The sequence below is a fragment of the Sylvia atricapilla genome, chromosome 7 (assembly GCF_009819655.1).
Source record: "Sylvia atricapilla isolate bSylAtr1 chromosome 7, bSylAtr1.pri, whole genome shotgun sequence".
Taxonomy (NCBI): Eukaryota; Metazoa; Chordata; class Aves; order Passeriformes; family Sylviidae; genus Sylvia; species Sylvia atricapilla.
In genome coordinates, this window is record NC_089146.1 from 32662994 (window position 1) to 32677229 (window position 14236).

At 41.1% G+C, this 14236-nt stretch overlaps 1 protein-coding gene across 1 annotated transcript in view; it reads left to right on the forward strand.

Annotated features, from left to right (window-relative positions):
* The window catches only part of THSD7B (thrombospondin type 1 domain containing 7B), a 243242-nt gene that overhangs the window by 118806 nt on the left and 110200 nt on the right, over nucleotides 1-14236 (forward strand). Inside the window, exons 10-11 of the mRNA XM_066323167.1 lie at nucleotides 1163-1295; nucleotides 2297-2382. Of these exons, the coding sequence (XP_066179264.1) occupies nucleotides 1163-1295; nucleotides 2297-2382 (219 nt within the window). The remainder of the gene's footprint in view (nucleotides 1-1162; nucleotides 1296-2296; nucleotides 2383-14236) is intronic.

Consider the following 14236-nt stretch of genomic DNA (forward strand, 5'->3'; position numbering starts at 1 on the left):
TGTGAAAAGAGACTGTAGGAAGCTGTAGAGCTGCCTCAGGTAGTGGCTGTGAAAGCAGCAGGGGAGGGATGTCTCTGGTTGTGCTTTTCCTGCCCCAGGGCAGAGCCATGGTGAGCAGCCTCCTGCCAGTCCAGGGTCCCTTGGCAGTGATCTCACAGTGGTGGCACATCTGCCAGTGGAGGCTTGTATGGCTTGGTATTTTTAAAGCAAACATTTTTCCTTTTTCTTGGATCTGTAGTTGTACTTTGTGTTCATGGTGTGACTTCTGAGTTTTTCTTGTACTCTACTACATTGTAATTTTGCTGCTGCAGCTTTGCTCTTATTCTGAGCTGGAAAAAGAGTACTCATGGTGGGCTTACTGGCACACTGCTTTCCTCTTTCAGACAGATGTGATTATTTAAAGCTTTTTACCTGGTCTGTAATCCTTTAAGGAGTTCTCCTGAGATCCCTTTTTACTTTTCTAGCATCTGTTTTTGAAGTGGGAATACAGTACCCAGAGAAAGAAGAATGCCATGTGCAGTGGTTAAACCAGCTCTGTTTGCTCTTACCACTCACACAGCCAAGGATTGTGTTTGCTTTAGCTGTAGAGACAAATAGATAAATCTTGGTTTTGTCTTTCCTGCTGCATCCTCTGCCGTGGATTTTGTGAACTGTGTTTCTAGATGGATTGATCTTGCATCAGCTCAGGTTAAGTAGAGAGTTAGCCTCTGTTGGTTGCAATGGTTTTCCTATCAGCAAGTTATCATCTCTGATTTCTAGAGCCATAAAGATGGGTTACTGGTAGCAGCCTGAGACCACTGGAATGTGTTCTCAAAAACAAAATATTCCATTATTACAGTTTGTTTCTTTGGTTTTTATTCTTTTTCCCAGTTAAGGTGTTTATTTTCTTATTTATTTATTTTCTTACTTGATTTGGTGTTCTGTTAAATAGATGTTTTTGACACATTTCTTAGGCTGTTGATTTATCATCCTCCCAGCTGCTGTCCTGCTGAACTACTGGTAATTCTAAAGGAAGTCGTGTTACAGAGTGCTCACAATTTCAAAATATAAATGAAACACAGAGCATGTTTCTAACCAAGGCACTAAATCACTTAACTTGGAATGACAACCATGTCTGAAAGACAACTTTTTTGTTTTTTTTGGTTTTTTTTTTGCTTGACAGGCAATGCCACTGCAGTTAAGCAGTCCCGGTACAGGATTATCCTTCAGGATTCTGCCAATGGGGGACAGGCATGTCCAGACACCTTGTATGAGGAAAGAGAATGTGAAGATGTTCCCATCTGTCCAGTGTATAGGTAAAAACTGTTAGCTTGGAATCAGTCTCTAGTGGGTGTCCACTTCTCCAGAAATGACTCTTGTTCTGCACAATTTTCACCAGAAAGTAACATAATAGTGGAAAATGCAGAGTTTAAAACAAATAGTGTACCTTGCAAGATGTGTAAAAGTAGAGTTCAAACTGGAGATTTCAGTAGATCTGGCATCATCAGAACAGGCACCAACACACAGCTCCTAGAAATAGTAACCTCATGGTCTGATGTGTGTAAGGAAGCTGTTACTGGGAACCTCCCCCTTCATTGTATCTAAAAATCAATGTAAGCTATTTTGGGACCACGAGCCCTAGTGTGCCTTAATCATAATTGCATGCTTATTGCAGAAACTCTTGTCTTTTCCCCTGGTACTCTCACTCCAGTGAATAGTGCACACTTAAAAAGTTCTGATTAGACAAATAATACAATAGAGCAGTTACTCACTGCTCTTCATTAAGATTCTGTGGCCCATCTGTTGTGCAGTGTTAGTAAACAGAAAAGCCTGATTTCTTTGCATATGAATCTCCAGCCTGTACATCCCACAGGAGATGGTCCTGGAGCAGAGTGTGGAGCTGAAGGCAGTGCCAGGCAGGGAACACACAACACTCTGCTCTGCCTGGTGCCATGGGAAGCTGCTTCCCACAGCTGGCACCCCTGTGAGCATGGAAAGCAGACTGGGAACAGCATCAGTTGTATGAGAGCAGGAGGAGAGCCTGGTGACAAAGCCCACTGGAGCTATTTCCTGTGTATGTCACCTAACTTTGAAACATGCCCTGCATTAATGAGAAAGGGGAGAGCATTGCTGGACAAGGATGTGGCTTCCTAGAAGGCGAGCCTGCCATTGGTGCTTGTGTCAGGAGCAATCACAGCTTTGTGACTCCAAAGTCCCCACGGTGTATTACGATGGGTATTACAATTGGTAACTGGAGTTTGTGCTCAGATCTGTTCCCTGCTTTCCAGCTGTAAGCGTTTCCCTGTTCCTGCTGCAGGTGGAAGAGCCACCGCTGGAGCTCGTGTGTGCTGGTGCCGGAGCCGGTGCGGCAGGAGCCCTGCGGCCAGGGGCTGCAGTCCCGGGGTAAGAGTCCTCCTCCTCCTTCCAGCCCACAGCCTGAGGTCGTGGAGATGCCGTTTCAGCTGGGTCTTGGCTCTTTTGCAGCAGATAATTTGGAAACTAACTGAAGTACTCCGTGAAATGAAGTGTTTTGGGAGCTGCTTCCATTGTACGTTAAAGTACCACTAACACAATAGCTTGGAGTATCTGTGCGTGATGTTCAAATATCTTAACTTGATCTTCTGCCTAAAGCTGAAGTGTGTGAGCTTTAAATGAATTATCTATAGGCCTTTATGAAGTAATCCATTCTTTGTGCTAAAAATGGAAAGGATAATTTCCTCATGATTTTGAATTTTACTAATGATTTGCCTGAGGCCTGATTTTCATTAAGACTGTTGGAGAAGTTCAGCATGGGTAAAGGCTTTGGGCTCCAGCCCTTGGCATAATTAAGCACTTCGAAATTAGTGGTCTCGTTGTCTGAACAGAAGTGTTGAGAAGAATGTTCGGAGTCTGCATCAGTCTGTAGTGGTGCCTGCAGATGGCTGGAGATGTGGCTGTTATCAGTCTCCTGGGAAATACAATGAAACCTCTCACAAAAGGTTATTTTTATTGAAAAAAAATTGCTATACAGGTATGCTAACTGAGGAAACTTGACATAATAATTTACTCCTTCACAAAGGTAGAAGCTATTCTTTAAAGATGAAATGAATTTCTTATATAATCTGGAAACAAAGGAAAAGAAAGAAAAGCCCTGACAGTATGTGGGATGTATCTGAAAGAAGAAATGTGTTTTAAACTAAAACTCAAAGGAGTAAATATCTTTAACTAGGTTTTGACCACAAACCTTTCCACAAGGTTATCAAATCTGTAAATTGTATTTTTCAGTCTGTGTGAAGGGATGGTAATCTTTGTTTTCGAGTAGGTGCATGAACTTTGTGTTAATCTTACTCTGACAGAATTAGAAGTATAATAGAAAAGTATCACACTTACTTTTACTCTGTGGAGAGCCCTCCAGTAATTACCTAGGCTATGTGCTGTTCTAGGGTAATTGTGAAAAACCTACCTTGGTGAGTTTAAGCAAAAAACGTTTCAGTGCCAGATCACTTTTTGTAATTAACTGTGTCTTTTGTAACAGCTTTGGCTTTCCTAATTACATGTAGTGATAGAACCACTCTGCTGGGTATTATTAAAGATGAGCAGGGTCTCAGGAAAATGAGATCTCAGATGAAACCCATGGAAGAAGATTTTTGAAGATATTTTGTATGAACAAGGGGAGTAATCTCCACAGAGAAGGCAGCTGAAACCCAGCTGCTAACTCTGACCATATTGTGTCAGGAAAAGAAGCTGCTGGGTTTTCAGCAATTCTGTATCTTATCTGTAGATGTGTTTGGTAAGGGAAACTTTCATACTGGTGTTGTTTATGCCTCTCCTTGCTGCTACTTGAACTCCTCAGGAGTGTGCAGAATGCTCTGTGTTGTCAGGGAACAGCCCTTTAGGCAAGGATGGTGTTTGCTTACATGCCTCCTTGCAGGGGCTCTTCAGCTTGTAAACCTCAACACTGGAGGACTTTTGATCCTGTCATTCTTCACTGGAAGGGGGTTTTGGACTTGCTTTTGATCTACCATGTGAGGTGAGGCTGGGGATTTGTTCAGCCCAGAAGAGTGTCTGGTGTGGAGTTCACAGAGGAGATGGAGCCACACTTCCCAGAGGTGCACAGTGAATTAGCAGAAGAGAAGTCACAGGCTGGAGTGAGAGAAACTCCCAGGTTGCCCAGAGACACTGTAGATTGCTTGGAGATAGTGAACTCTCAACAAAAGAAGGTCTTGAGCAGCCTTTTCTAACTTGGAGGTGGATCCTGCTTAGAGCAGGCATTGGATCCTCGGAGGTCCCTTCTGTCCTAAATTACCTTCTATGTTACTGTTAGTCTGTGGGTGTTTTCAGGGGAATCTGTGCCATCAGTAGAAGACTCCCAGGTGTAAGAGATAGATGCTGCCTTCCTGCAGTATTCAGGCATCCTGTGAATGAGCTTGCATTCAAGGTATCACCACCACTCCACACAGTAATTGCCTTACATAATGTACAGCATCTTTAGCCAGTAAGTGCTTCTTCTCCAAAGAGTATTCATATGAATTTGCCTGGTGCCTTTTTTACCATGTGGCAGCAATTACCCTTTTACCTCTGAAGATAATCAGTCTCTCTCTCCCTTGGAGCATCCATTTTTTAGGTTTTTTTTTTCAGCCATACCCTGACTGTAGTATAAAAAAGAGGATTTTAGTTTTCAGTGTCTGTCATATCTAGCCAATTATGTAAGAACATTGAATTCCTATAAATTATTTCTAAAGAAAAACAGTATGTGTTTATGTGTACCTATTTAGGACAATGACTGTACTGAGGGAAAATGAGGTCTGAAATTACTTGTAAGCTCCATTCTTTCTCTTGGCTAGATTCTTAGAGATAGATACTTAGAGATCCTGTTCCCTGAATGTTTTCACTGAAATTGCATGTAAATGTACTGTGTAATATGCAGAAGATATCAGAGTTTGTCTGTGAATAATAAGCAGGATAGCCAAAGAGAGGACAGCTGTCTGAGGCTGCAGTTTTTATGGTATTATCCTGGAAAGATATTACACTAATTAAAATAGACTTTCATTTTTTACATCGGCTTCAGTGGACTAACTTACTCAGCAAGCAGTGCTGTAGGAAAGAGAAAGGTAGCCTTTAAAACTAATAAATATAGTTGTTATTTAAGCTTAGTTGAGGCATTATTGACAAAAAGCCCCCAAGACAGGGCACTCAGGTAAAACAGGGTGAGAGCTGGGGTTGTTGAGCCTGGAGAAGACTCCAGGGAGATGTTGGAGCCCCTTACAGGTACCCTGAAGGGGCGTCAAGAGAGCTGGAGAGGGCATGGAATGGTAGGGCAAGGGGGAATGGCTTTAAACTGACAAAAAGTAGAGTTGGAAGAAAGTCTTAACTGTGAGAGTGGTTAGGCACAGACAAATTATGGATGCCCCCATCTCAAAAGTGTTTAGGGCCAGGTTGGATGGGGCTCGGAGCCACCTTGGCTAGTGGAAGGTGTCCCTGCCCATGGCAGGGGTGGAATGAGATGAACTGGGTGATTTCCAGTTTAGACCATTCCATGATTTCATGAGTATTTGCTGCTTCTTCAGGTGCTGTTTGGTGACTTCCCTGGTCTCAGATTTTTGTGATGGAGGATCCTTCAGGAATGACCTCTCCTTTCAGTGCTGGCATGAAGAGCCACTTGGGACATACACAATTTTTGGGGGAAAATATGTTACTTATTACAAGGGATTGTTAATGTTTAATTAGTGGATGGAAAGCCTGTTTTAAGCAAGCGCCTTTGAAGGTTGCCTCAAACACCATTGGTCGTGTAAATAGACACATATTAAAGACCAGATGGGTCTAATGAGACTCTACTTTAAAAACTGGTCCTGGAAACACACTGACAACATGATTATCAGAAAAACAAGTTACTTTCCAAAAGCAAGGAGAAGCTGCAGCAATAGAAAATGCCGTGTCTTATTTCTCCTGCTCCTGCCACTTTGCTTTGATTCATTTGGAGTGTTTGACCATATTTCCCCCTCTTAATGAGACAGTAAGTCCTTCTCAGAGCTGTAGCTCCCCATCTCAAGAATACAGAAATGCAGTGATACAGAGCAGGAAATATTTTTAGAGATAGTTTATTGATTTATGTACGGGAAAACAACAATGCAGACTCACCAATGCAATAATAAGAAGCTACTCCTTTGCTTTGAAGAACAGAACTCTCCCTGTCTCACTGGAGGTCACGGGGTGGATCAATCCTGGACAGCCCCATCAAGCATCTCTGGAGTGTATTTCTTTTGGTTGCTCTACTGTCAGACCACACAGGATGTATTTCCTTTCCTGCTTTAACTGGGCTGTAAATTCACACCACATGGACTTTGCTAAGATGGTTAGTGTTAAATATAATCTGTTACAGTTGAAAAGTTGATGTATGAATTGACAGTGAAAACGTGGGATGCCGGCAGCTCCAGACTTGGGCAATTTAAGATTCCTGTCTCCTTCTTTGTAGGTTTCTAGCTCTTGCTCTGGAGCTTTCTGATGGCTGTAGGGACTTTGCAGACAAGACTGGTTTTAGACTGATTCAGACCAAGAACTTACCATGATAAGAAAAAACCGGTAACAATCTGCTATTTAAGTTTCCTGAGTGTATCTAAATGCAGGGATAGTTCCAGTGAAATCTTACATCAAACATAGGCAGTACTGTGATCACTAGTCTAATAGTGACCAAGTTAATGCATCATATTAAGCATGAATAGGACGAGTTTAGATATAGCCTGATAAGATTTTATCTACAGAGATATTTCAAGCAGGCATCCTTTAGCTGTATTATCTCATGTTTTATCCATCAGTAACGCAGTAATGGCCATATATATTGTTATTGTTTCTTCTGCAATTATTTTATGGTAACTCTTTATAATGAGATGTGCCATCAAAAAAGTGTCAGTGTTATCTTTTTTTTTTTTTTTTTTGCTTATAAGATAAGTCACCCAATAGTTATTTTCTGTTTTGTAGACAGTTAATATAACTGCTGATTAGCTAAATTAACGCATCATTGTGATTTGAGTTGCAGAATGCTTTTGCACAGAATTACCAATTTCAGGAGGTACATATTAGAATCTTGTGGCAATTTAGAGGTTGAAGGCAGTGTGATAACCTGAAGTTTACAAGGAATGCAGTCAGGATAGCAAACGTGGCAAGGACTCAACTTACTTCGGTTTGCTGGTGATGTTTTCTGAGCAGGGCTCTGGGGGCAGTCCTGTGTCAATCTGCCCAGCTGACAGCAGCTTACCTGTCACCAGCAGCTCCCTCCAGTATTCGGGAGGAGGTAGGACAGGAAGGACAATGGCACCTTGAGCCTTATTCTGAGTGAGAGTGGGTATTCATTTGTTGGTCAGTGCTTTTTCTGGTGGTTTTTGTCTAGGGGTGTAACAGGTGGTTACAGGGACACAAACAGAGCACAGCGAGCTGAACTTGACTGGTTCCAGTCAGAGTGCTGGTCTGGAAGACACCAACGGCCTGTGGCATTGGGAGCAAATAATTGAGGGGAAAAATAATTACCAGGGTAAAGACAGGAGCTGAGTCTGGTTTGTGATAAGTTTGAAAAGAATGTGAAGCAGAGTTTCTCTAGGGTGGCACTGAGGTTCAGGAAGGAGATTGCCTTTCCATATGAAGAGTCTTGGTGTGTTATCAGCCACATCTGCTCTGGACTTCACCAACACTTTACAGTTATAATTACCTACATCATATTGTAAATTCACAAAGATGTGTTGCATTGCTTTCCTCTTGTCACTGATAGTGTAGTTTTTTAGCTTAAAACACACTGAGAGTACAAAGGTGGAAAGAAACAACCAAAGCAGAATTGATTCACTATTTTTGTTTTTGATAGCCTGATTTCTTTCCTTGACAAGGCAGTGGGCTGGAGGTCAGGCAATAAGGTGAGTGAAAAGCAGCACAGATAATATTCTCATAACTTCAGGAAGACATGGAGTGCAGTCCAGTGACCCTCCCAAGTGCAGTACAAAAGTATGACCTAGAGAAATGCAGGGCGAGGTGGTTGTGCGACTTGTTGAAAAAAACCCATTCCAAGCTCTGTTATCAGCTCTTTGCTGTCAGCCAGGAAGGTTGTTTCAGATGGCTTCTGATCAGATCCTGGCAGCTTCCCACAGGGCACGTGCACCCTGGACTGTCCTCAGTGCTGTCACTAACAGTGTGGATGATGAACTAGAGAGCACATCTGTAACACATCTGGGTAACTGCTAATTGTGAGTACTTGGAAGGGCAGACCATAAATACGTGTTGGATAAATCTGAGCATGCTCTGGAATCAGAAAAGTGAAATCTTCCTTAAAGAAAAAAAAAACAACATCAAATGCAGCACTTGCACTCTAGAAAGGTGGGCAGCAATACTGTAGAGGAAAGTCTGGAATTCCAACTTCAGTGGCATTATCCTGTTGTAAAAAAGCACTCATCATAAAATCATGTTTTGCTTACATTTTCCTGCTCATCTCCAAGTTCCTGAAATTTATTCTTCTGTTTCATAAAACAGAATATATTTAACAGGCAATCCTCCCTTTTATTTTTGTGCTATAACACCTTCTGCCGCTATAAGTAGTGACAAACAGTTGAGGTCAGGTAAAAACAACAAAACTTTTCCTTGAGTAATTCCAGTTCCTGGTTTGCCAATAGATTCAGAATAGATTAGGAACTTTCTTTTTCAAAATACCCAAATTTCATTAACAGAAAGAAATTAAGTTTTTAGGAGTCTATTTCTCGTGAATAGCACTGAACAAATTAAAATCTCATGAGCTTAATGAAACTTTACCCTTGGTTTTGCATTTAAAACTGATCTTCATTCTTGGTGAACTGTGTATATCTGCACACAGGAAATGGAGAGAATGATCACTGCAGTTTGGATGTGGGATTACATGAGTCCAGATTGCTTGTGTCAGATTTCTGTCAGTTCACCTAGAAGCTTTGGACTGTTTTTAACTGTGGATTTGATAATAGATTTACTTCATGCAGAAAAGTGTGATGGTGTTTCACAAAGGACGAAACAAGGAAAAATTGAGGAGGAGACAAAAATGCCATACTAATATCATACATACATATATGTAGTGGAATGAGGAAGATACCCTCTCCCAGAGAGATTTTCCATGGGATTAATTTCAGTTTTGTAGCATTAGAATTGACTGGGAGCAGGAGGGGAGGGTACAAATGAGGCTATGTGGAGTATAGTGGATCAATCTCTCTGAGCACTTCAGGTGCCTTTAATATTCCTGTAGTTTAATGTATGAGAAATAAAATCATAGAAATCATCCAGAGCCAATTTCTTAAAACCTGGTGCTGTAGCAGAGGTGCCTATGCAAATGTGCACAGCTGGAATCTGCAGCTGGGCACTGCAGTGGGGCATGGAAATTTGTCATCATATTGTATTGCATCCCACTGATCTTCCAGGTAATGTGTTCCCCTAGACCAATTTTTCTTTCTTTGGATGTGAGTTGATAGGACAAGGGGAAGAAAGATTGATACTGGTTTGGCAGTGACAGGTTGTTCACAGAAGAGTGATGGTGGGCTGCCCTCCTGTTTTTAATGGGGGATGTCAACAGGCATCAGAGGACACTTAAAACTATATTTCAGCCTGGGTCTGCCCAGCTTCCACCTCAGGTAGAGCTGCTCTAAGAGTATTTCATAGGCAGGAGGAGAATTGGCATGACATTACTTTATGGACGTGAACTAATAGCAGGAGAGACTCCGAGTCATTTCTGTCACTGTCGCCTTATGCCAGCAACATAAAAATTGAGGAGACTCTTAGAGAATTTGTCCTGACAGCAATCTACAGTGCAGCATTTTATCTAAAGGCAACTCAATGATCTGTAGACTTTCTGTAAAATAAAGATGATGAAGACTGCATCAGATAAATTCCATGTATTTGATTTCCTTCAGAACCAGGACAGTATATTCCACTCTGTGGAAGGGAATAAGCAGGCTCTCTAGCTTAACTATATACTGTTCTTATCTGATAGACAAAACAAATATCAGCCTCTTAGTACCACACAGAGCATTTGTTTTCTGAGGGAAAGGAATAAAAGGCCTTAATCAAGTAGAACTGTCTTTTGAAGCCAGAAGGCACGGACCCTGAAAACGCACGCTAAGGGCATGTACCAACAGAGGGATTGTTAAAAGATCAAAATAATGAGAAGTAAAGCAGAGGGACATCAAAGCTTGCCAGGCTATGTATTTCTGCCTTGATTAGGTGGAAGGAGGGAAGAAGGGGGGAAAAGGGTTTTTAGATCAATAGGAAGTGGCCCGGTCACCTCAGACAGCACGATCCAAATGTGTACAATTTACAGGAATTGCTGGAGCATCTCAGTCATAAAAGTCCCACAGGATCTGACAGTGCTCACACCATATTTAACAGGCACAGAGGGAGAGAGTTGAGATTGTCTTATCTGAAGGAAACTCCTTTTTAAAATGTAAGGATAGATAGATTTTCATTTTGTCTTTCATCCCTCTGATTAAGTTCAGCTCTCTTTGGTCCTCCCAAGATTTCTTTTATCTAGTGTGGAGTCTGTATGATCTAAGCAACTATCGTTGGCAAAAGTCGTTTTGGGGGGCCTTTTTTAAATGATGGATTGTCATTAAACAGAGTGTAGTAGATGAAAGAGGTCCAAGGAGATCCAAACTGTGCTGAGACTTACTCAGGAGGATGAAAGGCGTAATGAGAGACATAATGAAGAGCAATCTCTCCCTCAAACTGGAGACAGGCCCTTCCAATTATGACTTGTTTTTCACCCCTAACTTCCAGTGATTTAAAATCCTTGTTATGAGCAGTTGATTTAGAGTTTGCACACAAATCTTGAGAGTTGGTATTCTGTGAACAGTTGGCCTGGGTGGTGACACGTCATGGTTTGTGCAGAGGAAGTTACAGACTTGAGCAGAAATCTCTTCTGTGGCCATGGATGGTTGTAAGCAGACCTGTTCACACAGTCTTGTGTGTGCTCTTTGTCAGAACTGTGGGAGCTGTTTCATCCTAAAACTCTGTTTTCTTCACATAGAGCCTGAAACATGAGGGTTTCTAATCCTTAATGTTTTAAATGAGCTCATGTAAGTGTTGCTGGTTTTGGTGTGTGTCTGGTATACCTCAGTTCAATGGGGTAACCCTGCAGTGAGCAAACTCTTCTAGCTTCTTGATGATTTTCAATTTAATTGAATCATCCTTTGTTCTTGAGGCATTCATGTCCTGGTTGGTCTCCATTTTTATTTGCTGTTTTATAGAACATTTTCACATCCCTCTTGTTCACCTCTCCATGTTGGAGGCAGGTTCATTCAGTACTGATTTAGATCTACTTTTGCTTTTATAAAATTTTAATTTCCTGTATGTCACAGTTGTGCTGTTTATAACTCCAAAGACAATTCATGCCAAAGCCACTGCGGTTCGTAGGGAAATTGTTAAAAATTCATCTGAGCTGAGCAGGATAAGATTCAGGTTGTCTTGAAAATGGCCTTAAGGAGAACTTGTCTTCAAATAGACATTTTAAATATTGAAGCATGACCAAAAATAAGCAAGTTTATTAAAAAGCTTTTATACTCTTAGTTGTCAGGAAAACAGCAGAGATGTTACTCTGTCTTTACCCAAATAACCTCTTTTCTTGTCCTTAAGGGTCTCAGTCAAGTGGATTATCAGCTTGTGAGACATTCCAGAGCCATTAATTGGAAGGATGAAGACCAGTTGTTTATTCTTACAGTATGGTAGAACCAAAGGAGAAAGAGACAACAGAAATAGAATAATTTTGAGAAATAGCACTAGGTTGAAATGCTGATCCTACTCAAATCAGTGAAACATTCAAGGACTCTGTCAACTGTTTGTACTTCCACCTTTTACCTCCTGGGAAAAAAAAAACAAAACAACAAACCCAAACAAGCAAACAGCCTCCCCCACAAAAAACTCTGAACAAAACCCCAAACCAACAAACAGAAGAACAAATCAACAAACAAACTCAACAGTTGGTGAAAGGAAAATGGAGATGTTGAAAGGAATGCAGAGTTTGATTTATAGCATATATTGTTCATTGTCAGACTCCCGAGGTTTGACCTGTCTGGGGAATTTCTTTCAGAGGAACGCGATAAAAGTTTCAGTTTGTGTTTTCCCTTTTCCTGCATTACTTAGAAAGCACTTCTTAAAGGAAATTATTGAGCAAAGTTTCTTTCACTAATTAAGAACTAATACTACCATGAATATTAGCATCCTAAATGGCAGAGCTCATCAGTAGGACTTACCATAAATCTTCAAGCACAAGATTTTTTTAAGAAGTGTCATGCCACAAAGGTAAAAAAGGAATCTTGGTGTCATGTTTGTTGACTGTAAATTTGTATATTAATGCTACTCCGATTGCTTTATGTCTGCAGTAGAGGTTTTGGACACGAGTTTTCAATTTCAGAATAAATGAATAACCCTGAATCAAGCTGTCTTTCAAAATTCCCAGCATCTCTCTTTCAAACAGGTGCACTGAAGTGACAGAAGAGTAACTGGAAGTGACAGGGATGCTTATGAAGTGCTTGCACTTGTGAGAGTACAGCAGGTGCCTGTGAACTGGTCGATATTACATTTGCTTTGGGTGTGCAGTCGTGCTCTTTTGTGCTTGCACAGTTTCTAAATACGTTCAGAAGTATTACAAATTCTGAGTGGTGTATTTAGCACTTTCGAAACCAAGTCTGATGATGGCTGTAGTGATACTTCCAAACATTTTTCCTGTTGGAAACAACCCTTCTCCACTTCCCTTACCATCATCAATTTGCTTCTGAAAAGACTCAGGAGAAGATTCTGTCTTCTTTATTTATAATAAATCAAGTAAAACTTCATCCAAAAAATTGGAATTCCCCTGGAATAAAATTACTACACAAGAAAAAGCCATCTCTATACCTTGATGGCAATAGATAGTAATGAAAAATATGTCACCTTCTAACAAAGATTTTTCTAAAGTCAATTTTTTTCCTGGCAGCTGCTGGTTTTGCCAGGTGCTTGCATCATTTATTAAAGGATTGCTGATATTGGCTTTGTGAAATAAGGGAAGTTTTGAATAATATATTCTGGTATTTGATAGAGTTCTCCTGAAGCAGGGTATTTTGCAGTGTTAAATTTGGATCTTGGATGTGAAGCCTTGTAGAAAATGTTACTTTTCACCGCTTTTCTGATCAATTCAGGTCAGTACTATTGTTTCTTTTTGACAGTGCACCGAAGTTTCAGCCCTGCAATCATATATTTGTTTTCTTTGATGTGCCCCAAGGTGATTGAAAATTTCTCCAAGTTCTCTCTTTCCTGCTGTCTTCTAGATATGAACTTACTATATCTTAGTTTTTATCCCAGTCTTTGTGTAGGCAGAGGAAGTGTCTGAACTCGAGGTATGCAGTGTGAGGGGACCTTACCAAGCTATTAAAAGGAAATAGCTTGTCCAAGGCTGTCTCCTTCAGCCCGTGTTTAATTCAGGGTGAAGGAGATCAGCACAGCCTCAGGGGACGTGGGACGTGCGGGGGCACTTGGGACACGTGGCCTTCCACGGCCACTGCCCTCGCCGACCACGGGCCTCTGCTGCTGCTTGTTTATTCCTTGGGCTCCTGGAGGGCATCTTCATAATAGGCACTTAGCAGCATTGGAGAAAATCTAGCATAAACGGGCCTGCAGAAGTGAGCAGCTACTGCAGAGATGAGCTCTTGAATTTGGGGGAATTATCTCTTCTCTTATAGTACAATCCCCACAATTTGGGATGTGGTCACAGACTTTCCCTGTTCAGGGCACCGTGGAGAATTTGTGGGACAGATCAGAGCTGCCTCATTTGTGACAAGTTGCCTTGACCAGTAGATGCTTTTTCAGTACCTTTTTGAAATGTTTGCTTAGTGGAGCACACAAAAAGCAGTGCAGGACTCAATCCTGTGAGATGGGCTGGGTTTTGTGCGGGCCACATGGCTGATGTAGTTACATGTGAGCAAACCTCCAAACAAACAGGGACAAATTTGTGCCTTAAAATAAATAGATACCTTCAGTGCCTGGTTTCATGGAGTTTAAATTTTCCTGTAATCTAAGCACAACTGTTCTTAATAATTAACTTGTGTGGTGTGTGAAAAGAGGAGCTAGATCAGCTCTATGGCATGGTGAGATGGATTGCTTCCTCTGTGTTCATCACAGTGATTAATTGTAGCGTTTATAGGAAGATGGCTGCTTCTTATTAATTTTTGGGTTTAGATTATATAGCTGCCCCCTTTTAAAAGCTTATTTAAATGTTAATACTTGGCAAATCTGATATAAAAGCATAAACTTTGTA